General features: G+C 41.3%; 2 protein-coding genes across 3 annotated transcripts in view; both read left to right on the top strand.

The window, feature by feature from the left end:
* LOC135462208 (interferon-induced GTP-binding protein Mx-like) overlaps positions 1-4,571 on the top strand; it is a 29,006-nt gene extending 24,435 nt beyond the window's left edge. For both annotated transcript variants that reach the window (XM_064739615.1, XM_064739616.1), the window contains one exon: positions 1,080-4,571. In XM_064739615.1, the coding sequence (XP_064595685.1) occupies positions 1,080-1,301 (222 nt within the window). In that variant the 3' untranslated portion in view covers positions 1,302-4,571. The remainder of the gene's footprint in view (positions 1-1,079) is intronic.
* Positions 4,572-18,604: 14,033 nt separating this feature from the next.
* LOC135466996 (interferon-induced GTP-binding protein Mx-like) lies at positions 18,605-23,974 on the top strand. The gene is made up of 9 exons (XM_064744785.1): positions 18,605-18,740; positions 20,245-20,376; positions 20,837-21,067; positions 21,162-21,317; positions 21,491-21,645; positions 22,186-22,324; positions 22,985-23,183; positions 23,537-23,612; positions 23,852-23,974. The coding sequence occupies exons 1-9, from the start codon at positions 18,605-18,607 to the stop codon at positions 23,972-23,974; spliced, it is 1,347 nt and encodes a 448-aa protein (XP_064600855.1).
* The last annotated feature ends 1,059 nt before the right edge of the window (positions 23,975-25,033 follow it).

Raw genomic sequence — 25,033 nt, 5'->3', positions numbered from 1 at the left:
ATCCCGACCATGAAGCTATGCTAACTTATATGTCATCTGACCGTAAGTTTAGACCATTGGACTGATGGCTACCCGACCATGAGAAGATACTTACTGATATGTCAACTGACCGTAAGTGTAGGCCACTGGACTGATTCCAAACTGACCGTGGAACTGATGACTAACGGAGATTTCTAACTGAAGGACAACTAACCCTAAGTGTAGATCATTGGACTATCTGCTTATCAAAAACGACAGCTGGCCGTAAAACTGCGTTTCTACGGATATGCGATTGCTTTGCGCATTCGATACGGTGTTTCAGTTGCTCTTGCGATGACAACTACGTTTACCTGTAAACGTCGTGAATCCACTTCAGCAATAAATCCTTGTACGATGCGTTGAAAATGGGTAATGCTCAATTCGCTCTGACTGGCCCGAATAGCACAGTTGGTTGAGCGTCTGCTTCGGGAGGGGTAGATCCAGGATCAATCATAGGTCAAGTCACACCTAAGACTTTAAAAGAGGAAGTTGTATCTTCCTCACTTGGCGTTCAGCATGAAGGGGATAGTGCAGCGGCTGGTTGACCCGTATCAGTATAATGACTCGGGCGAAACGTCTTACTTGCCTTTGGTACGGCGTTTCAGTGAAGCCGCACTGGATAAAAGAGCTGTGGAAATCCGTCCTGCAACAAGGAGGCACATTACATACACCTGAATGATTCTTTCGTCGTCATATGACTGAAAAATTGTTGAGTACGACGTTAAACCTCAAGCACACACTCACACACTCAATTCGCTCTGCGTTACCATGTGTGTTTAACATGCGTGGAAATACTCCAGGGTATTTATGTTATTCCCATTCTCGAAAAGAATTAACAGACGAATTATCGAGTGTCTGTGAAAACACAACATAGGGGTTTACCATTGGACTGATGGCAAACCGACAGTGAGATAGCTGATTTACATTTGTTTAATAGACTGTAAGCATAAAGCTCCCGCCTGAAAAACCGAAAACGAGTGTTTTACTCGTTATGCGGATGGTTTTACATTGACAATTTATAACATATTAGCCATGTACCCATTCCCCGTTCTGTATTACAGGTGGCCTCCCGGCGGGTAACAGACATGGCCCCGATGATAATCCGTTATCAGATGCTCGAGGTCCTCGTGAAGAACATCAAGACTGAGTTGATCAAGTATGGAGCTAATTTGGAGAACGCAACTAACGTTGAGGAAGACCCATATGTACGCATAGAAAGAGCCAACCTGACCGAAAAGAAAGAACGGCTTGTTCGAGCCGAGATGGAGCTTAACAAGTTTTAGTGCAGTTAACCTTGGGCGATCAGCCTTCGTTATATTTCCAGCGCATTGTTTAGATGTGGTCTAACATATTTGTTAAAATTATTCTAAGCATGCCTTAGAGTGTTTCAAAATCATCAGAGTATTGCAATTTGTTATCGCCTCGAAAATGTGTTTGGCACAGCCCCAACCGCTTATCATTTATGCTTTGTTAATTTAAGCTGAGATTCCTTACATGCGGTAGCGGTATACGGTATGCGGTATGCGGTACGCGGCAAAAATCGAAATAGTTAAAATAAGTTGCAATGATTCCATAGGTACGGTCGCGGATCCGTTTTTTCATGCGGAAAAGTATACGGCAAAATCAATCGCACCATGTAGCGATCGGTGCGGTATGCGTTTTCAAAACCGGACAGGGTATCCCAAGAAATGACGTCACTGGTGGGGTGTTTCCCCGACACGTGGTCGGAACTTGTTTGAATTGTTCTCTGGTTAGACGAAAGTACTGTTGGAATTTTTCTCCATCCAGCTGCAATTCCGAGACCAAGTTTTCGGAAAGCTCCCTGCTGAGCTCTTTGCCGCAAAATACTGTGGACCCACCATCGGTGTTTTCTCTTTTTACGCTTCTTTAGTTGCAACAACTTATATGACATTGCTATTATGGCAAGGTCTGAATCTTGCTCTAAAGCCACACGTCGTGAAATGGAGGAATGCGACATGTTTGCTCTGATAAAAATGCACCATGAATGAAAGAAAACGCATAGGTTACCGCATAAATGGAATCAGAGAAAGCGCATACCGCATGCCGTATCCGCGTACCGCGTGCCGTATACCGCAAACCGCATTCCGCGTATATGGAATCTCAGCTTTATTGTATACATTGTTCTGTACATGGCAGGCGCTTTAAATCACAACTTCTCTTAGGTTGCAGCAATACGTTATACTTTTGCAACCCGATTTCTGTCTTTGTGACCGCACGAATCACCCTATTACGTATTGGTTACGTCATTTTCATGTCAAATGATATTCACATTATCTAATCGTAGTACTTCTCTGATGAGACCAGATATCAATTATCATACTGGTATCGCTGGTATACTTCAGCTCGCTGTCGTTCTTTCTACCTGCATTTATGTTTTGTATAAATTTCTGCATAAATTTTTTTATACTCGTCCTTAAATGGAAATACTCTACATCCATGAACTCGTCAACATTTTGCCTAACTACAACACACTTTTCAGTTCGTATGCACACAGAAAATATTCGAGATGTTATTCAAACGTAAGCACGTAATTTTAACGTCACACCACAGTTTTATGTGTGTATAATAAACACCATGACAATTTTACAGTAAAGATTTCAATCTAAAACCTAAGAGCATTGTACCCTTTCATTAGTGATTATTTTGTTATTTCAATTCATAATTTGAAAGATAATGAAGTACTACAGAGCCCCATAATGTAATGTATTATCAATGGTGGCCAGCGCAGCTGTGTAAAACAACGAACGTTTGACATCATCTTTTGCCGGATGATGCAGAGTGCAACCGATCGAATTAGGTCTGGCAAGTCGAGTGATTCGAAAATGGAGGTTGCGAATTTCGGATACTGTCGGATACTTTCGGACACGAAGTTATATTTTTGTTCATTGTCACATTATTAATTACGGAATACAAAATGATTTGGGATCAAAATTACTCCAGGATTAAAGGCGTGGCGTAAAACACTGGAGTTTCAGGTTAGTGAATGCAAAGATCCAGGTCTGTACTCTGAAAACTCAGCTGGAATGAATTTAAGACATGAAATGTACAGCTTGTCCATCTTATACCCTTTTAACATACAAGTCTCACTAACTTTATGATGTCTCTGCAAGTTGTGACAGGTCGCGTTTGTAAATGTCAGAATCTGTATGGAATTATCTGCCCTGATCTGCATTACCTAATTTGGTGTGTTTACAGTTGACATACATTTCAACCCATTAGAGGCTTTCCAGAGCTCTGAAAATTACATGATTTATACATATTTGTTAGAATGCTCCTTTACATCCGTTGCACCTCTCTCCAACATTCGCTTTACATCACTGTCATCACTTGAACAATCTTGAACAACGCCGAGGTCGGTGAGGTCACGGTGATGAGGCAGGAACTGGTGTCAGGAAACTCAGAAAGCTCTGCGTAAGGTCAAGCTTGTCTTGTGCTGGCAGTGATGTAAGGCGAGCGAAGAGAGCGGCACATGCGCTGTAAGGAGTAGGAGTTGTTAGACATGTAGGTATTGCGAGTTAATGATCATAACGTTGTAGATCTACACTGAAACTCCAGAAAACGCTTATTGCCCACATCTTGTATATGTAGCTATGCTGGTTACACGATTCATATGAAAATGAGATGGAGTGGAAATATATACTCAGACTGTGATGTTTGATTGTTTATATTTACTGTTTTATATTTTTATTTTATACTAACCTTTTTTTAATGATGTTCACAATAACTTGTTTTCACATTCAAGTTATTTATGTGAGTTATATAGTTCATTATCCATTTGCCTATAATTGCATGGATGTACGTGTATATGCTGTATAATGTTGAATGATAGCAGTTGATCCCATCATACGCGATGCCCAAAACAGACAAACACGAAGTCTGCTGGGGGCCCGGGTAAGGACTGCTTGGAATTTGAAGTAATCGAGGTGTTGTTCTCATGTGTCTAGTGTTCAGATGATGTGACCTGGTAAGGTGCACTGAACGGAATCATTTTGTATGTATACTAGATTACAAGTTAGAGAAAAGTGAGGGCTTACAGTTCATTGTCAACTTAGAAATGAAGCCAGCCTTGCGCCGCTGTTCAAGATATCTATCAAGATATTCAAGATAGATATCCACCACTGCTTACATATGCGATGCTAATACTTACTCTCCGCTTCAACTTACGATCGCTCATGTGCTGGTTGACGTACAAACCTTTTATATCACATTAATGCTAACACTGAGTTTGTTCACTGCACTCAGAAATATCACAGCTGTATAATTCTGTATTATCATGACTATAGTGTTAATGTAGTGTAAACTTGGGCATGTGGTAACTCTTACAGTCAGTATTTATTAAATGTAAGCCCTAACTGAGGTGGATGACAAGAGACCGTATTTCATCGGTTACGTGTGACCGTTTGCCAGCTATCATACTGTGATAGCTACTCTCTTCTTTCTCTCTATATGCTGTACGCCTAAATTATGTTATATCCATATTTTATTCAGCATTAACATTTGTCTATCTTAATCTCAGATAATTAAACTTAAAACTTTGGCTTATCTTATTGCCTTTTGTTTCTTTTTTTATTTATAACATGATTATGTATTATTTTTGATACGCTGCTATTTAATTTACTTGCAATCAGGCTAAATGCACAGAATTGTCTCTAAGGAATCGATCTCCGTATGCTCAGACATAGCCCCAAGTGTGCACGCTGGAATTTTTCTACCTGAGATCTGGCCGCATGCTGATACATTTTAGTACTACACAGCACTGTGTGCAACTCTAAACTATCGAACTGAGGAGCTCTGGTCGTATGCTGAGACATTGTCACACAGCACTGTGTGCGCACGGGAAACTGCCCAGCTGAGGAGCTCTGGTCGTTGTTTTACCCTTATAGGGTTCCATGCCTGTTATACACCATGCATCTCTTTAAGATGCAGTACCTCTCCACGTTGTTTTACCCTTATAGGTTTCCATGCCTGTTATACACCATGGTTATCTTTAAGATGCAGCACCTTTCCATGTTGCTTTACCCTTATAGGTTTCCATGCCTGTTATATACCAAGCTTATGTTTAAGATGCAGCACCTTTCCATGTTGCTTTATCTTTACACCAAGTTGTGTCTTTATGTGATATTATACATTTTGACGATGTTCTGTATAATTATGCTTGATGGTGTACGCTATCCGGGTTTACATCGAAGTGATGCATGAACATACATCATTTACCGCACACGTGTCTGGAGCCTATTGAAATTGTGCTTTACGGTGAATGTATAAATAAATACCGTATCAGTGAAAATCTTTCCATTAGACATTATAAGATTTTAAACAATCAACTAAATTTCTCTTTCTCTTGGGAATATACAGAGGCCATCCAAATCAAATGTGCTGAACTTAAGGCGAAACAGCAAAAGCAGATGGCCTACCCCATACCTGTATACGAAACGCAGGAAAAGACAGCGCAAACTGAAGCGGAACACATCTTGGATGCTCTCAAAGCCTACTTTAGAGTAAGTGAAGGTGTAGTGTATGACGAGAGTGATCTGCGCTCCGGTATGGTTTGTGTGAATACCTACCATGAGGGAGACTATACTGACTGATATGATAGCTGACCGCAAGTGTAGGTCATTGGACTGATGGCAACCTGACCATGAAGCTATGCTAACTAATATGTCAGCTGACCGTAAGTTTAGACCATTGGACTGATGGCAACCCGACCATTTGAAGATACTGACTGATATGTCAACTGACCGTAAGTGTAGGCCACTGGACTGATTCCAAACTGACCGTGGAACTGATGACTAACGGAGATTTCTAACTGAAGGACAACTAACCTTGGCGTTCGCTTGGCGTTCAGCACGAAGGGGATAGTGCAACGGCTGGTTGACCCGTATCAGTATAATGACTCGGGCGAAACGTCTTACTTGCCTTTGGTACGGCGTTTCAGTGAAGCCGCACTGGATAAAAGAGCTGTGGAAATCCGTCCTGCAACAAGGAGGCACATTACATACACTCGAAGGATTCTTTCGTCGTCATATGACTGAAAAATTGTTGAGTACGACGTTAAACCCCAAGCACACACTCACTCACTCAATTCGCTCTGCGTTACCGTGTGTGTTTAACATGCGTGGAAATACTCCAGGGTATTTATGTTATTCCAGACGAGTTATCGAATGTCTGTGAAAAGACAACATAGGGGTTTACCATTGGACTGATGGCAAACCGACAGTGAGATAGCTGATTTACATTTGTTTAATAGACTGTAAGTATAAAGTTCCCGCCTGAAAAACCGAAAACGAGTGTTTTACTCGTTATGCGGATGGTTTTACATTGACAATTTATAACCTATTAGCCATCTACCTATTCCCCGTTCTGTATTACAGGTGGCCTCCCGGCGGGTGACGGACACAATTCCGATGATAATCCGTTATCAGATGCTCGAGGTCCTTGTAAAGAACATCAAGACTGAGCTGATCAAGTATGGAGCTGATCTGGAGAACGCAACTAACGTTGTGGAAGACTCATATGTACGCATAGAAAGAGCCAACCTGGCCGAAAAGAAAGAACGGCTTGTTCGAGCCGAGATGGAGCTTAACAAGTTTTAGTGCAGTTAAGCTTGGGAGATCAGCCTTCGTTATATTTCCAGCGCATTGTTTAGATGTGGTCTAACATATTTGTTAAAATTATTTTAAGTATGCCTTAGAGTGTTTCAAAATCATCAGAGTATTGAAATTTGTTATCGCCTCGAAAATGTGTTTGGTACAGCCCCAACCGCTTATCATTTATGCTTTGTTAATTTATTGTATACATTGTTCTGTACAGGGCAGGCGCTTTAAATCACAACTTCTCTTAGGTTGCAGCAATACGTTATACTTTTGCAACCCGATTTCTGTCTTTGTGACCGCACGAATCACTCTGTTATGTACTGGTTACCTCATTTTCATGTCAAATGATATTCACATTATCGAATCGTAGTACTTCTCTGATGAGACCAGATATCAATTATCATACTGGTATCGCTGGTATACTTCAGCTCGCTGTCGTTCTTTCTACCTGCATTTATGTTTTGTATAAATTTCTGCATAAATTTTTTTTATACTCGTCCTTAAATGGAAATACTCTACATCCATGAACTCGTAAACGTTTTGCCTAACTACAACACACTTTTCAGTTCGTATGCACACAGAAAATATTCGAGATGTTATTTAAGCACGTAAGCACGTAATTTTAACGTCACACCACAGTTTTGTGTGTGAATAATAAACACCATGACAATTTTACAGTAAAGATTTCAATCTAAAACCTAAGAGCATTGTACCCTTTCAATAGTGATTATTCGTTATTTCAGTTCATAATTTGAAAGATGATGAAGTACTACAGAGCCCCATAATGTAATGTATTATCAATGGTGGCCAGCGCAGCTGTGTAAAACAACGAACGTTTGACATCATCTTTTACCGGATGATGCAGAGTGCAACCGATCGAATTAGGTCTGGCAAGTCGAGTGGCTTTCTAGAGAACGACATCCTGCTCGGATCGAAGGTCCCATCGCCAATGGGGCTGTAGCCCGTTCTCGTGACATAGTAATATGCCACTCCGAGGCCGTGATTCGCCCCCCTGCGCCTCCAGTCTGTGTGCGCATCTACGCGGAACTCCCTACAAATCCTCTCATAGGCCCTCTCGTCTTAGGGGTTTTTGAATGTCGCCCACGCTCTGTCTTGCGGCAGGGGGGCCTGGATCTCTTCCAAGATCCGCCTAACTTGGAAATACACATGGAACGTGTACAGGGCTCTTATTTGTTGGTCGGGGGCGAGAAGATGGTCTTTTGCAGAGACGCCACAGCCCGTGGTTGCGCACCAGACCGCGAAGTTCACTTGGTTCTGCCAGAATTGCATAGGATTGGTGTTCCAGGCCCGAACAATGTCATTGCTGGTTATCTTTGGCAGCCGGTACTTGGCCAACACATCTGTGAACTGGACTGGAAAGGCCTTCTTTTCATCGATGTAGATGTCAAATCGCGTGAGCTGCTCTGCGTGGGTTTGGATACCATGAAATGCCCCGGCCTTGTAAGTGGCCTCTCTATTGAACCTGTAAGCCTCGCTGTTCATCGTGGCTAAGATGTTCATCACATTGACTGACATTCTAAATGGGACACAGCACACGCTGCCTCATGCCCTTAACAACCTCGACGGCCGCCTTAAAACCGCCCTTCGCGAGATAACATTCTACCCAGCCTGGGAGAATATCCCCTCCGAAGTGGGCTTCTTGCTTGAGGGCAAACGTGTTGAAGTGCCGACGGGCTACTACAATGTCTGTACGCTGGACAAGGACATATTCCGCCCGCATGGGGTTTCTCTGGGATTGAATGAAGCCGCGGGCCGCTTAGTCCTTACCCTCCCTAGAAATGCCTTCATAATACTCCAAGAGCGTGCCCCCACCTTAGGGTTCTCCGACCGGATGACTCCCACAGGGGGGACTGTGGAGGGTGAAAAGCTACCTAACTTGGTCTCACACAAAGAAGTCTTCGTGCATTTAGATGAACTGAGCACCTCAGAAAACGTGAGAATAACCTCAGATTTCGGTGGCGGTTCAACACTACTTAATCCCATCGCCGTGATTGGTGAAGGGATTAACTGCGGGAAGACGGTTTCATTTCCCAACCCACAGTACAAAACCTTGCGCGCCGACTATATAACGCACTTGACCGTGGCACTTTTAGACAAAGACGGCAAGTATATTAATGTAGGGTACCTCAGTGCTACCCTAGAAATACAATGAGTATGCAAAATCTACGCTTTCCAGTTTCAAAGTGGCAAGTACAACCGCATAAAGATTGCGGGGAGGGGTAGGGGGCAAGCAGAACCTGCCACGTTTGCTTCCCTTGAAGATGTCTCATCCTCTGTAGAGCAAGAGCGCAGGTCGCCGTCTGAGGTGATTGAAGAACAAAAACTCTCATTAATTCGCCTTGAAGACCGCTTTGTTCTTACCAGAGCTCGCGACCCCGATTGGTTTGTAGATGTGAAGGTGACCCCGATGACGGTCCAGACCACCGGGGCCCGGGTGAAAAAAGTTTTCAGCTCCGGAACCTCTTTCGTGTCGTGGGTACCAACCAGCGACTGTCATATAGCTTTGGGTGGAGGAGGTTACTTCACACTATTTGCGGCGCCGGGTATAGAGACCGTGCGTCTCAGCGTGCAACCCATATCTATGGCCATGCTACGAATAAACCCTGGATCTATACTTATCTTCAACATCATACTTGGCGCGGCCTCTCAGCGCCGTTCCTCCATGATTACCGGGATGAGACTAAAGTGGCCTGCAGAGCACGATGGAAAGGAGCTCAGACTTATGATCAAATTACCGGCCCAGGGCGACCCAGTCATCTGGAGCTCTCTCGAGGAATATACGGGTCTTTGCAAGGGGCGTTTTCCATCTCAATGACATCTATTTAGATGGTATAAGACTTCACAGCTTTCGTGTTAGTAGTCCCGATGACGATTTAGAGTTTACCGATGTTATTGATTCGTAGGACGGACAATATGGGGCGATTGTACCCAGCGATCAGGGATGAAAACCTCTTGCCGCCGGAGGGCGCGGCGCCGACGATTACGGATGACCATCCCTTGGCCCCGACCGCGCCGACGATTATGGTTGAAAACCCCTTGGCCCCGACCGCGCCGCCGGAGAGCGTGACGCACGCCCATCGTCTGCAGTATATCAGCGAAATACAGAATCAGCTTGAATCTGAGCGAGATCTCCGTCGGGCCTTGTACAAAAAGTACCGGCGCGGTGTCTTAGTCGCCGAGGTCCTTGATTCGGCCATGCTCACGGCCGGTTTGGGACTAGGGGTTGCAGGCGTGGGACTACTCACAACAATAATTGCAGCCCCTGCTGTCTTGGCCATGGAAGCTGCCGCCATAGCTTGCGGTGTCTTAAATATCGCCGGAAAATTCGTTAGCCGCCGACTTCACGCAAAGGCCAAGAAACATAACGATATACGGCTGTTGGCTGAGGCCAGCCTTAACAGCATCCGTGCGCAGGTATCTATGGCATTATCTGATGGTGTTATTTCGGACGTAGAGTTCAAGCAAGTCGTTCAGGAGCTCAAGAACTACTCTGATCTGAAGCAGGAGATACGCGCTAAGTCTCGTAAGGCATTCAACGCCGTAGAGATCGATGAAAGCACGAAAAAACAGCTTATAGATCGCGGCCGAAAACTAGCTCGGCAAGAGCTTAAAAACGCTCTTTCCGAATGATGTTCTGGGGAGGTGCCCAGGGCAACCCCCATGCTATGTCTCGAGAGCCCCGGGGGCAGGGCATTAGCCAGGATCTGACAATAGGGCGTCCAGGGGGGTTGGGGGCCGCCGTAAATAAGCAGGGGGTCTGCTGCCGGAGACATTTTATCGCCACTGTATCATTGAAAATCAAGACCTCTTAATAGCTTTAATTGCCATTATATCACTGGAAATAATGTATTACTATTGGACCCCAGAAACTGACTGTTTTAGGGGCACCCAATATATCACACTTTTCCCACCAATGACTAACACTGAGTGCGAATCACTAAAAAGAGTACATAAATTTTATATTAAAATATGTAAGGTTACAATCTGTTATGCTTTGGACAACCAAGTGTGAAACAGGAGATAGAAAAACAAATTGAACTGTAAAATACACAATTCAATACAGATGCAAGGAAAACAATGGCAATTTGGCGCAGCAGTTCAAGTGTGAATGCTGTGAATCAGGAGGTAGAAATAAATAAACAATAAAATACACAAAAAGGAAAACAATCAAAATGCATGGTAATTTGGCACAGCAGGTGCATGTCACTCACAGTTACACTACTTCACATACAACGGAACCAAATCAGAATACAGTATACATAGCTCTTACAACTGAGACTGAGAACAGGCAAAATGATCACCACTGAATCTGTGACTGTCACTCACTAAAAAGAGTAGTGGCACCATACGATTTGAGCTGCTAAGTCACAGTAGGTAGAAATAAACTTTGTAAAATACAAAAACAAGAAACAATTCAAATACATGTTCTATCAGTCACATATCTATGTCGAGAAATTAACTCTGGGCACAGTAGTGTATGTCAAACATCATTTCTGTCATCTGAATACATATATGAATACACTTTGAAAACTTACATGTTAGAAAAATATTCACAATCTAGTATACATACATATAATGTTAATACACTTTGAAACAGTGTACTGGTCTGTGGGCTGGGACTCGCCGTAAAAAAATGTTGATTCAAAATTTTGCCCGTCAAAAATACCCCTTTTGGCTGGAGTGCCCGTCCAGTTGGACGGGTGTCTGGCTAGCCTGGGGGCCTGGCTAGTGTGGGGCTCGAACCCATGGTCCAAAAAAGCAAAAAGCCTGGTTTATAGCTCAACCTGTTACCAATTAATCACCACCCTAACGGCGGGCTCCGGATTTTTTGCGCTAGCGACCCACCGTTAGGGGGGTTAATTGGTGCTGACACATCCCACTACCTTTGGGCCATCTACAACACCCCTTGGTAAGGTCTCTCTACCTCCGAAACTGTCGAAAGTTGCAGAGATTCCTTATAAGTGCGTAGAGCCCGGCGCCATATGCAGGTAACGCATTCATATACTACATATACAGGAGAGCAAATCCGGATTTGAGCTAGCAAACATCCCCTTATATATGTAGTATATGAATACACCCCTTACACACAGCGCCTTTCCCACCTCTGTCAGCCGACTGAGCTATATCCCACGACCCACGAAACATGGGCTAAATTGGAAAGACTTTTCCGCATAAACAAAATATCTCCAATCCTCCTAAAAATACTGGATCTTATCAAACGCTGAAAAAGGCTGTCACATTTATTTTTCATAAAAATCCATAGTTTAAGCCCTATACTGGAGAGAAAATCAGCTGAATCACCCTGTTGTGCAACACAGCCGGCTATATATAGACTATACTCCTTATGTATTAAATGCCAACTAGGTCGCCTCATATCGATGTGTGTGTGTAGGCGAGACTTGTAAATAAGCTTGTCGGCCTGGCCTGGGGAAGCAGGGAAAGCGGGATAGGGGCCTCTATTTGTTATGGGAAAGGCCCCAAGGGGGGGGGGGGGGCGTGCGCCAGAACCTATACTCTGCATACTACTGGCCGAGACTGACCTCAGTCGCTTCTAAATCTGACACGGGGGAAATCAAGTCAGCATCGCAGATTTTGGTTAAAGGTTCAACATTTTCTGCGACAAATTCATTCAGAAAATATATCCTCAAAATGTTTTAGCAGTATTATAACTAACGTTTGAACAACTAAAATCGCGATGGAAGATCAAGTTAACACTGTAAAAGTCTGCAAAATCAGAAAATATAGCTGAGGGTCACGTTTTCGATCCTTTGAAATATAAGATGGAAAATTGATGGTTTAGTGCATCTTCCTTCCCGGAAGGGAAGATATTGCGCTGTAAGCTTTGTAATCTCTGTTGCTTGATTGTAGATATAAAAATGTTCTACAAAATGTAAAAAAAGAACTCCTTGAACAACCAATGGCACTTCGGCCCGCATACTTTCGCCAAGGCATTTCCTGCCATGCATTGTTAGTTCCCGATAAGTGTATTTCCTACTTCAGTGACAAATGCATGTAAGTTCGAATCCATTTCATTCCATTTCATTCCATGCCACAACATTAGAAAACAGCATTAAGCATTACTGTGATTGGTGTGGATGTGTCTTTATTTACAGGGACAGCCAAACGGAAAATCACTGTACTATCAAACAATATTGGTGACGGAATCAGCACCCTCACTAATGCAATTCAGTGTATTTTAGGGCGTAAAGACCATTTTCAGTGTACAGGTGCATGTTTGGTATCGAATGATGGAAATTGTCTAAACTTTGGACAGGTATGAGTGTTTGTGATAAAAGTTCGAAATAGTGGATGGTGAGGCAGCGGGTGACGTCCCTTTGGCGTGGCCAGGCACCCCTCCCAGCTGTTGGCATAGGAATGTCAAGGTTTTGACAGTCAACTTATGTCAAGATTTTTCTGGCTACTTTCTGACAGGCTGGACAAGGTATGCTCCAAAGCTTATTGACTATGGTATGTTTAGGATTGAGTTACAGCACTAAAAATTAACATTGTCGCTTGTGGAAAATTAATAGCCGTCTGATAGCGAAAATGGCCGAACAGCCAATGTAACCTATGCTCCAGTAGCTTCGCCACTAATTTATATCATGCCTCTTTTGTCTCAAAATCTCGGTCCTACGACAACCTCTAACAAGTAGATGTGCAGAAAGTTATTTTTGGCGCTAACACGTCTTCTACATTTACTGTAAAGTAAATTTATCCCAGGACGAACAGCTTCTTCATGCTACTGAACAAACTTCTTCATGCTAATGCTTTGAACTGTCATGTTTCGGTGACTAGATGCCAGTGAATCTTCCTGAAGTGGAACTTGCTTGGGTCATGGAGCATGCGTTTTTATGAATGAAAGTTATAACGACTTTTTATGGTTCAGTAAACATATGTAAATGATGTTGGACAACGTTAGGTTGATTATATGAAGGGTTGGTTTATTGTTTTATCATCGTACTGAATTAGATCGCCAAGTTTCATACAAGTTTAGATTAACGACAAATTAGAATGGTATTCGGTTTTGAGGCTGATTTAATTCAAGCATTTAGAACAATCCTTGCGCCATCACTTTAAGCTGCTGACTAATTTCCTAATATCTTACTTTATGTACTTGCTTAGTTCTCTGGCGGTTGAACGATATTTTGGAAATTGGTCTTGCGCTGAACTGAAACGTCCAGTTTGATTGACTGCTGAATGGTATACGAATGTCTGTTTCGACTCCTAGATTGATACTCCAAATGTTATAGTTAATGCTATTTACAAAGATGTAGCATTAACAATCAGTGAGGTACTTCAGACGGCATTGTTTGTTTCTTACATGACTTCATAGCTCAAAGAAAAGAAAAGGAAACAATAGTAACAACTATGCCTGAATGGGCAATATTCCTACATAAAATACGAATAATGTTTTAATCCCAAAAGTACCAATACCACAAGCGAGCTTATATGTCGCAATTATATGTCTCGTTAAGTTATTTGAGCAGCCATTGTGTCAGTGGGTTATTACCAGTGGGCCTGAGCTCTCCAATGTTCCAATTAAGATATACATAGTATATATATATATATATATATATATATATATATATATATATATATATATATATATATATATATATATATATATATATATATATATATATATATATATATAATATATATATATATATATATAGTTTAAATTGTCACGTGTTTTCTCGAAATGGAGGCGTATGTACAACAGACAAAAAAGTGAAAAGTCCTGATTCACCGGCCTCTTCCTCGGAGGGTTTAACCCCTATCAGCTGTTTGTCAATTCTGTGAAATTTTCATCGGTCATCAGGAAGCTGACCCAGTGGACGATGGTTATCAAGGCCAGGGTGTTCGGAGCTTGAAGATTTAGGTATAGTGCATTACTCTCTACACAGGCTCTTTTGTCTGCATGGGCTTTATTATTTTCAACAACTGATTAGACCTAATTGTTGGTCTTCTGGTAACCTGCGGATGGTCATGAATTTTTTCGGGGATCTGCCCTGTTTCCTTCCCCGAAAATGATATACGCCATCGTAGAAGCGAAATATTCTTGAGTACGGCGTAAAAAACAAATAAAATATAAAAATACATATTGCTGGTGATCTTATTTCATAATACAAAGTCCTTGCTGCCTGTCTCTTTAAATAAGCGTTGATTCGCATGAATTGAGGAATTCGGCAAATGGTCGACATCTTGCAGTCATGCAATCCTACGTTAAGTTAAAAGTGTGTCAAAACTGTGACCAACGGGTCCCTGTTTAAACATAGGATGTTTGAAATCTGATCGACTAATAAAATCTGTGCAACAGTCTCAAACTTCATACGATGATAGAGCTTCTAAATGCTATCCAGGTACCTGTACATGTACACACTGTATCTCCAAGAACACCTTACTTACAGCATCGATATCTTAACAGAATGTTAAGTAAGTCATAAATTCCAGAACATACACGATTTTTTAGACACTTTACATGACTGGTTGTAAAACTATTGTAATAAAAGTTATATGCCTGGCCGACCGACTGAGAGACAGAGCTATACTCATACAGCTGCATGCTTGTTACGGCTAAAAAAATATATATATATTTATATATAGAATCTACAAGATTATATACAATAAATGTAGACAGTTCAGAAATTATTGTTGCATAAATCATTTCAAATTGCTCTACGTGACTGGTATATGATGTGGGACACCTGTATCCTTTTAACATATAGGACACAATATCTTAAAAAAGCGTTGCTATCGGTGGTGGCTATCGCAGTGTTGAGTCCTACAGTCTACAGTGTGACTCCGCATTCCATCGCGTATTGTCTGTGTCACCAAAGCTTCTCTACTTCTCTTATAAGGGCATCCCTCTCTGGAACACACACAAAAGGAAAACAGACAAACAGTTTTTTATAATGTTACTTAAATTGTCTTGGTATCTTAACTTCCATATGCCAACCAACGTTTAAGGCATCATTTGTCATTCGGAGTGAGCATACAAGTAGTATTGCTGACATAGAGGACCTAAAGTGTTACTTCACCTCATGATGTGTGAAAATATATAAACTAACAAAGCACATGTATAAAGTTTAGAATGCAAGTTGTAGGAAAGTTTTAACAGATTGAATGCATCGCTTGTGTTGCTTACAACGCCTGGCAAATCATCTTTCTTTGATGATATGGTGATCTCACAGTATGTTCCTTCTGACTGCACATGCATAATTTAATGAAAATTGTTTACATATTAAACATGTGTAACAGCGGAAACCAGATATTTTTTCTTGTAGCTATATCGGAATTTAAAGTGTACACTATGTCAAAACCTGTTTTAGTGCTGTGTGAGGACATTTCCTGTGGCCTAGCCTTATATTATCATCTCCACCCATACACTTTACCTCCACCGTGACGAATATATCTGTAAGTACAAGTTCTTGATTACGGCGTTAAACTCTAATCAAATTCATAAATTATGGCAAAAATACTCTTATGGGATAAAGCCTCAATTCACGTTTGTGTTACCCTGAGGAATAAATTAGAACGATTGTCAGGAGAATAGCTCGATTTACATGGCACAGTCGATAAAAGGCAAATAAACCTCATCATGCATATCTGGTATGTTATCACCTGTATGTAGGTGTAATATGTGCTCATGTACAAACTTGACCAGATCAGTGTTTTGAAGTAAAGACTAAGGTAGTGCCGTTCTATTTCCCAGAAGTGAATTTGCCTTCATTTTCGTTTTGCAATTGACTAAACAGAAATATTCCAGGTTCAGTGTATAAACGTGAACGATACGTCCTCAGTGCGGGACGTGTAAGGAGGAGACCAGTCGGTCGGGTGTTGATTTACAGGCAGCGGGCAACAGTAAGTGTTTGATATTTTATTCTATCTGTGCAGCATTTCAGCGTCAGCGACGTTTGATGAACTCTATAGAGTTGATAACATAAAGGAATCTATCCATCTGAAGGTTGGAACAACAGACTACTCTTTCTATCCGGGGGCCTCCGTGACTCAGTTGGTTAGTGCGCTAGGGCAGCGTAATGATCCAGAAGCCTCTCACCAATGCGGTTGCTGTGAGTTGAAGTCCGTAAAACACCAATCAAATAAATAAATAAATCTTTCTATCCGTCTTAAGGTCGATACATCAGCCTACTCCTTCTACCCATCTGAAGGTCAGGGCAACAATCTACTCTTTATATCCGTCTGAAGGTCGGGAACAAAAATCTACTCTTAATTTCTATCCGTCTGTCTACGTAAAACTGCCTATAAGAAGAACGAATCCATGTGTAGTTGTGGATTTTGTCATTCAGCGTGCTTGACACGGACCGACAGGCCTTACCACGTATACGATCGATTTTACGGTTTTCATTGAGTTGGTGAATGGATGTTAGGTGTATTGAACGCAAACACGAAACATTGAAGCGTTTCACTTGAATGTATGTTTGAACGGCACAACCTTTAATTTCCCCTAATATTGTGGTGTTTGGTTGTTCCCAATTGACCATGTCCTTAAAACGATAACTGATGTGTTATCAGGTCTCTCCGCCTGTGAGGCTTTTTCTCTTGAATGTATCCTTGAACAGCACAACCTTTAACTCCCCGTAATATTGTGGCGTTTTATTGTTGCACAACTGAAAATATTAACATGTTCTGTCGTTTCTGATAGATAAAGCTGGTTTCGTTTTTCATTTGCACGAGACTCAGTAAATATACTGCAGATCGATTTGAATGAACTGCCGTGTAAGGCGCGGTTCAGTGAGAAGTAGTCAGTCTAGATTTGCACAAATAGATTGTGAGTTTTTATTCCCTTGGTATATATAATGAGGGGAATATAACGATTAGTTCGTCTGTTCGTCCGTTCTGTCCGTCTGGATGATCATTTTACCTTGGCAACATACTGGCAATTCCTCTCAGATCTCCAATCGGATTTTCATGAACTTTGCATTGTATTGGGGACAACATTTAGATTTGCGGGGTGGATGAATTACCCCCATTTGAAAATAGAAATTTACGAACTTGTCGTAAACCCAGGACAACGTAACTACTCATAAAGTTAAAACTGTGCGTGCCATTCATTTCGTATTAGAAGGTGAAGACAGTATATCTATTTTCTTGTCTATTGATTACCTTTGTTATGGCAATGCTACACCTATCATTACTTAGATCGTTATAAAAATATACCAATTTAAGTTATTTTCTCTTCTGCTTCTTGTGCCTGACAGCTCTAACACTAGACTGTTACATTTTGATGTTTGAAAATGACACATATAGTAACATTTGTACACTGACTCGAACTCTAGAGGAATCCATGTTTTCATGAGCACACCGGACACAAGAAGAGCTCATTGTTGTGCTCGCAAACTACGGCTTTCACTTGGAAAGTGTCGTGTATTTCAGCACGCAAGCTTCATCACACTAAGCAAGCTAAAAACAGGTACCTTATATGACAAATTAAACTAAAACTTCCATTTTTGTATAGATTTCGCAATATGCATGAGCTCATCGAAGTGAATAAATATCACAATCTTCCTCATTTCATGAGGATTATTCCGTAGACCTCATTATGTCGGCTTCTACAACCGTGAGCCTACTCGTTGATCAGAACACGTTTAGCAACGCAGGAGAAAATTAGCTAGCAGACACGCACACAACCACATGGCCAAACTAGCCTTCATTATATAGCGAGCCAAACGCTGCAATATTGAAACATTTTGTTTCCCTGAATATAAAAAAATATACTTTCAATGTGAACGCTTAAGTGTTCGAAAATCTTTTTCAAATTCAGTATATTATAAAATGTAATCAGTAACTGAATAGAAAAACATTTTATACCATTCGTCGGACTGTCAGGGGACAGTTTGGAGGTGACATCATTATATGATAAAGTTTTAAAGTCGTTTATTATTTACAGCTCAAGCTTCGAATACAGGGATCGACGTTTCCGTTAGATGATGGGGCGATCCAAACAAGGTAAAGGTGATGACAAGGTAAAGAAAGTGTCCTCCTCTCCATGGGCTCAGCCGAAGAAAGAACAAAAGCAGCCAAAGCTGGCAAAACCGGTCCAAAATCCACAGGGAACCTTTGAAAGTAAGATTATTTTTTCAATAGAATTTATGCAACGCAAGTAGTGAATGAAGTTTGATTATGATCAAAATTCAGATTGAACACACTTGTTAGTTGAAAAGATCAAATTCTAGTGTGAATATATTTATTAAACAGGTGTTTCATCCTTATTTATAACATTATCACACAAAGAAAAAATTAAACCAAAAGGTGTTCAAATATCCACCATACAGACATTATTTCCAAGTGTATTTTTTCTCTTTACAGAAAATTAGCAAACAAAATATTGAAGACTTGACTTACTTTTCACACACTTTCTGAACTGTATGTAATTTTTATGTTTGTTTTCACTCTTTAAGCATTTGCCTGATAGTTGTAATTTAACTGTGCAGCTGCTGGCTGTAGTTCAAGTAAAATTGTACAGCTATAGGTCAAACTGAGGTTGGTTGTAACTGCTGTAGAACTATGGATCAAACCGAGGTCTGACAGTGGTTATACTTGCTGTAGAGCTATGGATCACACCGAAGCCTGACAATGGTAAAAGTTGCTGTAGAGCTATGGATCACACAGAAGTCTGACAGTGGTTATAGTTGTGGTAGAGCTATGGATCAAACCAAGGTCTGACAGTGGTTGTAACTGCTGTAGAGCTAAGGATGAAACCAAGTTCTGACAGTGGTTATAGTGCTGTAGAGCTATGGGTCAAACGGAGATCGGACAATGGTTGTAACTGCTGTAGAGCTATGAGACAAACCGAGGCCCAGCAGTGGTTATAATTGCTGTAGAGTTATGAGTCAAACAGAGGTCTGGCGGTGGTTGTAACTGCTGTAGAGCTATGTATCAAAACGAAAGCTGACAATGGTTATAGTTATTGTAGAGCTATGGATCAAACCGAGGTCTGACAGTGGTTATAGCTGCTGTACAGCTATGGATCAAACCGAGGTCTGACAGTGGTTATAGTTACTGTAGGGCTATGGATCAAACCGAGGTCTAACAGTGGTTATGGTTGCTGTAAAACTACGGATCAAACCAAGGTCTGACAGCTGGACAGCTATTGGTTAATCAAGCACTTGACATTGGTTATAATTTTCGTGTTGTGTTCTTGGGGTAGGCCTGCAATGTCTTCGTGAAACTATCGGTCGTCATATTGCTGAAATACTGTTCAACACGTTTGCAGTCGACCTAAACATGTTCTTGCGTTGCAAAACCATATCCTAATGGATACTGGGATCGTCGCTGATTGGCTGGAGTAAGACACAGGTAAATCAAGGCTATAGGCTGATTGGCTGGAGTAAGACACAGGTAAATCAAGACTATAGGCTGATTGGCTGGAGTAAGACACAAATAAATCAAAGCTATAGGCTCAGCTGAATTTTATGTATTTTATGAATTTATCAAATGTGACCAATGCTGTAATATTGAACCCAAGAATCAGATCTCAACTGTCAGCATATAAGAGTCGATTCAGTATACCTTAGAATGATGAAAGTGTGACTGTACTTGTCAGATCTTGTTTCATGTGGTATTTCAGCTGCACGTGGTGCCTCAGCATTGCAGAACAACGACCAGTCTGAGGAAGTATATGATGTACACGATAACGAGGGATCCGTGGTCAATGGAGCAGCGTCAGAAACGCAGAGTGAACTGGACAAACTCAGTACTAGTAATATGTCATCTTCGAACTATGGTCGCTACGATATGGCTGAAAATTGCCAATGTGGCGTTAAGCCATTATCATTCGTTCATTCATTCATTCCATTTAAATCTGCTTTCATGTCTCAGAATAAACAGTGGTCACATTTTCATTTCACTAAAATTTTAGAAAAAGCAATATATAGTTAACGACTCAGTTAATGATGAGCGATCGTGGCAAGTATGAACATGGTCATCAGAAAAGAAGATATACATCGATTGTAACTCGTTTATCAAGATGAAAATGTTTCGGAAAGAGTGTCTAAAGTTACAGCGCAAAGCCCTTCACCTTCCCTTTAGGTCAAATAAAGGTGTAAGTTTGGCCTCCAAGAATAAAAAGTGATGCCTATTATATAAAATGAAACCAGTGACGAATAGTGCCCTATCACTTGAAGTCAGTCTCCTGTAAAAACATCTACAATTCATTATAGGCAGAGAGTCGACTGACTCTACTGATCAACATGAACAGGGAATTTCGCCATCACTGACGAAAGAATTTGATGCCAAAGTCCGTCCATACATTGACCTTATTGACAACCTGCGGGCCTATGGTTTGGACAGAGACGTGGGACTGCCGGCGGTGGCAGTGATCGGGGACCAGAGCTCGGGGAAAAGTTCTACCCTAGAGGCCATATGTGGAATTCAGCTGCCGCGGGGCTCCGGTGAGTACAGTTGCAATCAGCCATTGGTATTACTAGTTTAAAATGGGTTATAAACTGCTTATATATAACCTTCTTTTCCATCCCAATACCACAGGTATCGTCACCCGGTGTCCTCTAGAGTTAAGAATGAAATGCCAGCGGGAAAAGGATCTTAACTGGGGTGGGAAGATCTCTTACAAGGACAAACATGGACACAAGCAATCTAAAGACATCGACACCTCTGAGTCTGTAGAAGAAGCTGTCAAAGAAGGTAACTGTATAGACTCTCCTAGGAAGTGCGTGGTTGCTACTGGACGTTAACAGTCATTTACCGTTATAATACCTGCACAACCAAAAATCACCCTTTATATCGTTCTCCAAACACCATCTTTTGTTAACATTACTTTCAAGTTTCTAATTGCAAATTTTGTGATGATATAATAGCCCAGGATGCCATGACCGAGGGTGAAGTAGGAATAAGTGAGGAACTGATCACTTTGGAGGTGACGTCGCCTAAAGTCCCCGATCTTACACTCATTGATCTGCCTGGGATAGCCCGTGTGGCTGTGGAGGGACAACCCGCGGATATAGGCCGACAGGTAGACAAGCTGGTTTTATGCATCGGTTTTTTTTTCAATGATTACATGTTGATAACGGGACCAAGCCCTACAAAGCAGGAAAGGCTTGTTCAGTGAGTGTACAATTTATGAGAATTACAATGAGATGCAAGATGTTATATAAGTGCAGGGGGGAAAAAGAATAGAATGTAGATAAGCTGTATAGTTATTGTCATATTTAAAAAATAACTATGATATTTTTATCAGCATCGCCTGCTATATCAGGTAACACTCGATCAGTAATGGGGTATTTATTTGTTGTGTTTCTTTAACTTTTTTCAGTATTATTGCTGCTTATTAGGACGTGCACATAACAGATACACTTTCATACGTGTTACGCTCTTGTTAATTGTTTCAGAAAACAGCATTGTAAATATAATAGTATTTTTATAATGAAAGGCTGAGGTTGTGTAAAACCAGCCTTGCTGAAAGCGGTGGAAAGCAAACAAAAGCTGACATGGGCCACGTCTTTACATCGTATGGTTTCATTGATCATAATCCACAGCACATTTGATTTTACAGATTAAAAAGCTGATTAAGCATTACATCCAGAAGCCGGAGACGATCATCCTGGTGGTGATTCCCAGTAATGTGGATATCGCGACCACAGAGGCCTTACAACTCTCACAAGCGTTTGATCCGGAGGGTAAACGAAGTCTAGGTAAGAAAACTTGATACAAAGATTGTCAGGCTAAATGCTAGGACACTTTAGAACCAGTGTTAGGCTCATCTTTGTTTGTGTGTCATTCTCAGTTAGGCCAAACTATTTATTTGAAGATATGTAGCTTAACTGAGCTTGAAATCAAGCACTGAAGACATTTGACATCTTGTTTACAAAAATTTATTTGTTCTGTATACGTAAACACTGGTCATATTCTTCAGTTGCCATTCACACGTAAACACTGATCATGCTGTCCAGTTGTTGTCGTCTCTGTTGAGGTTACCCGGTTGCTATCCTCCCTAGCGAGATTGTCTGCAAGGTTGTAACACTTTTTAATGAGGTTGTCCGTTTACTATCATCCCTTGTGAGATTGTCAGCATGGTTGTTCTTCTCTCTGATGAGATTGTCTCTTTATTGTCCTCTCTGTTAAGGTTGGCTGAGTGTTAATGCCTGTGGTGAGGTTGTCTCGTAGTTATTCTCTCTGATGAGGTTGTTTGGTTATTATTCTCTCTGATGAAGTTATCTGTCCGCTTTTTATCGTCTCTGATGAGATTTTGCTGTAGTTATCCTCTGTGATAAGGTGTGGTTGTTATCCTCTCTGATGAGAATGTCTGGTTCTTATCCTCTCTGATGAGGTTGTGGGTTTTTCTTTTTTAACAGGAGTCCTCACCAAGCCAGACCTCATCGACAAGGGCGCTGAAGCTCAGGTGCTCAAAGCTGTTAACAATCAGGTGATACCCTTAACGAAGGGCTACACCATGGTTAAGTGCCGTGGACAGGCGGCCGTGGACGAAAAACAAACCTTACAGGAGGCAATCCAAGATGAGAAGGATTTCTTTGAAAATCACGACAAATTCAGGTAACTCGTTAACGATGTAATCATATTCAGCTGCCTATCTAGCAAATGATCAGCTGCCTATCTAGCAAATGATCAGCTGCCTATCTAGCAAATGATCAGCTGCCTATCTAGCAAATGATCAGCTGCCTATCTAGACAAGCTAATGGACTTTACCTGTAAGCAATTCTGCAACAGGATTTATTTTGAAACTTCTTAATCGGTGATTCTCTGGGAATTTTAACAGACATCGTAGTGGAGTTGGTTCATTGATGCCCTTGGGATTTTATCATGTCGCTACCACTTAGATACTAAGACAAAATCATCTGCTTTAGTTTATCCGAGAATTAATAACAAAAATGTTCTCTTTTCTGAAGAGTCCTTCCTCAGGACCAGCGAGGGATTCCTAGTCTGGCAAAAAGGCTGACAGTGGAACTAATAAAGCAAATCAAGGTTCGGCTTTTACATTATTCTAAGTTTCTAATTAACACGTCAGAAAATAGGCTTGTAAAGGATTAAAGCATGGAGAATAAGTTCAGAGCAGCGAAAACAGAGTGATGGTTTGCAAATGGTTGGACGTAATGTCAGTCACATGTATATTCAGTGCTTCGCACTCGTGAAATATTAATTTTCTCGAACTGGCAATTCCTGTAAAGTTGTGCACTGCCAGATTATTTTTTCACATTTTGTAGTGGGCGTATGGTATGATTATGTCAGATACAGGCTTCCGTAGGATGAAGCAAGTTACAGATGCTCTGAGTGGTCTCCATGGTTACACTGCGTACCTTGAGTTTCTACTCTTCCGAAATCTGTAGATTTTTCTGAGTATAGTCTGTAGCTATTATTTGCTTTCATAAGCAATAGCTGACTGATGTTGCGCCCTGTTCCTGTGTTGCGTTGTTACGCTGAAATGGTTATAAAACTTTAATACCCATGACGTTCCGAGACTGTGGTTGATAAGCGGCCATATTGTTTTTACTGGCAAGAGTCTCTCCTCATCCGAGAAAAATTTTGAAAGCTTTCACTGTGAGTATTACTCTTCATATATTGTGATTTCTACCACGATCTGTTACTAGCACAGTTTACTTCTTTTAGATGCTACACATGCCGTTTCAAAGCTATGAGTGGTGATAGTTCCATTCTGAATTTACGGCGGGCAGTTTGTGTCATTACTGTGGGTAAGCATCATAACTTTGATGAGCTGTTATTGTCTAGAATACCACCCAAGTACTGTTAAACTCTTTACTTTGTTTTGTTTCATCTATAGTTCATAGCTCATGATGTACTTCAAACCTTATAATATTTCAATGTTCATCGTTTGGTTACATAACAAACTGAGGGATATCTTTCCTTGAGGTGAACTTCTGAAAGCTTCTGCCTCTTGCCATCCAGGCATCTTTTTATGATAAGTATAACAAACACATGATACTTTCACTTTGTTATATTTATTAGAAGCATAATCCCTGATGAAATTGTATATTTCACAGGATTTACGGGATACAGGGTGTTCAATTTGTTCACAAAATAAGGGGCACACCTGAAGAACCTCAGAAATGGGCGTTGGTGTTCGCCAATAGCACGGTTCACCTCTGTGCCCTTTATATGGTGTCAAAAGTTTGATTGTGTCAAGACCATGCCCCTCGATGATGGAAGTTCAAGTCGTTATTCCGGTGATGTGCTGGTTCCTGCCTTCTGATACAACCATAGGTACAACCAGAGCGCCCGGCAGCATCCTTTGCAGATAGACAGAGTGTTCTTGAGAAACAGGGTTGTTGGACGACAAGATCACTGGCACTCGGAACACCACAAGGTCATTGGCCAATCCAGTCATAACGTATATGTCGTTGAACCTGTGGACCAAAGGAACCGAAGGC

Source organism: Liolophura sinensis, chromosome 1, assembly GCF_032854445.1.
Source record: "Liolophura sinensis isolate JHLJ2023 chromosome 1, CUHK_Ljap_v2, whole genome shotgun sequence".
Classification (NCBI taxonomy): domain Eukaryota; kingdom Metazoa; phylum Mollusca; class Polyplacophora; order Chitonida; family Chitonidae; genus Liolophura; species Liolophura sinensis.
Note: the sequence above shows the minus strand (reverse complement) of the source record. Positions and strands in the feature narration are given on the sequence as shown.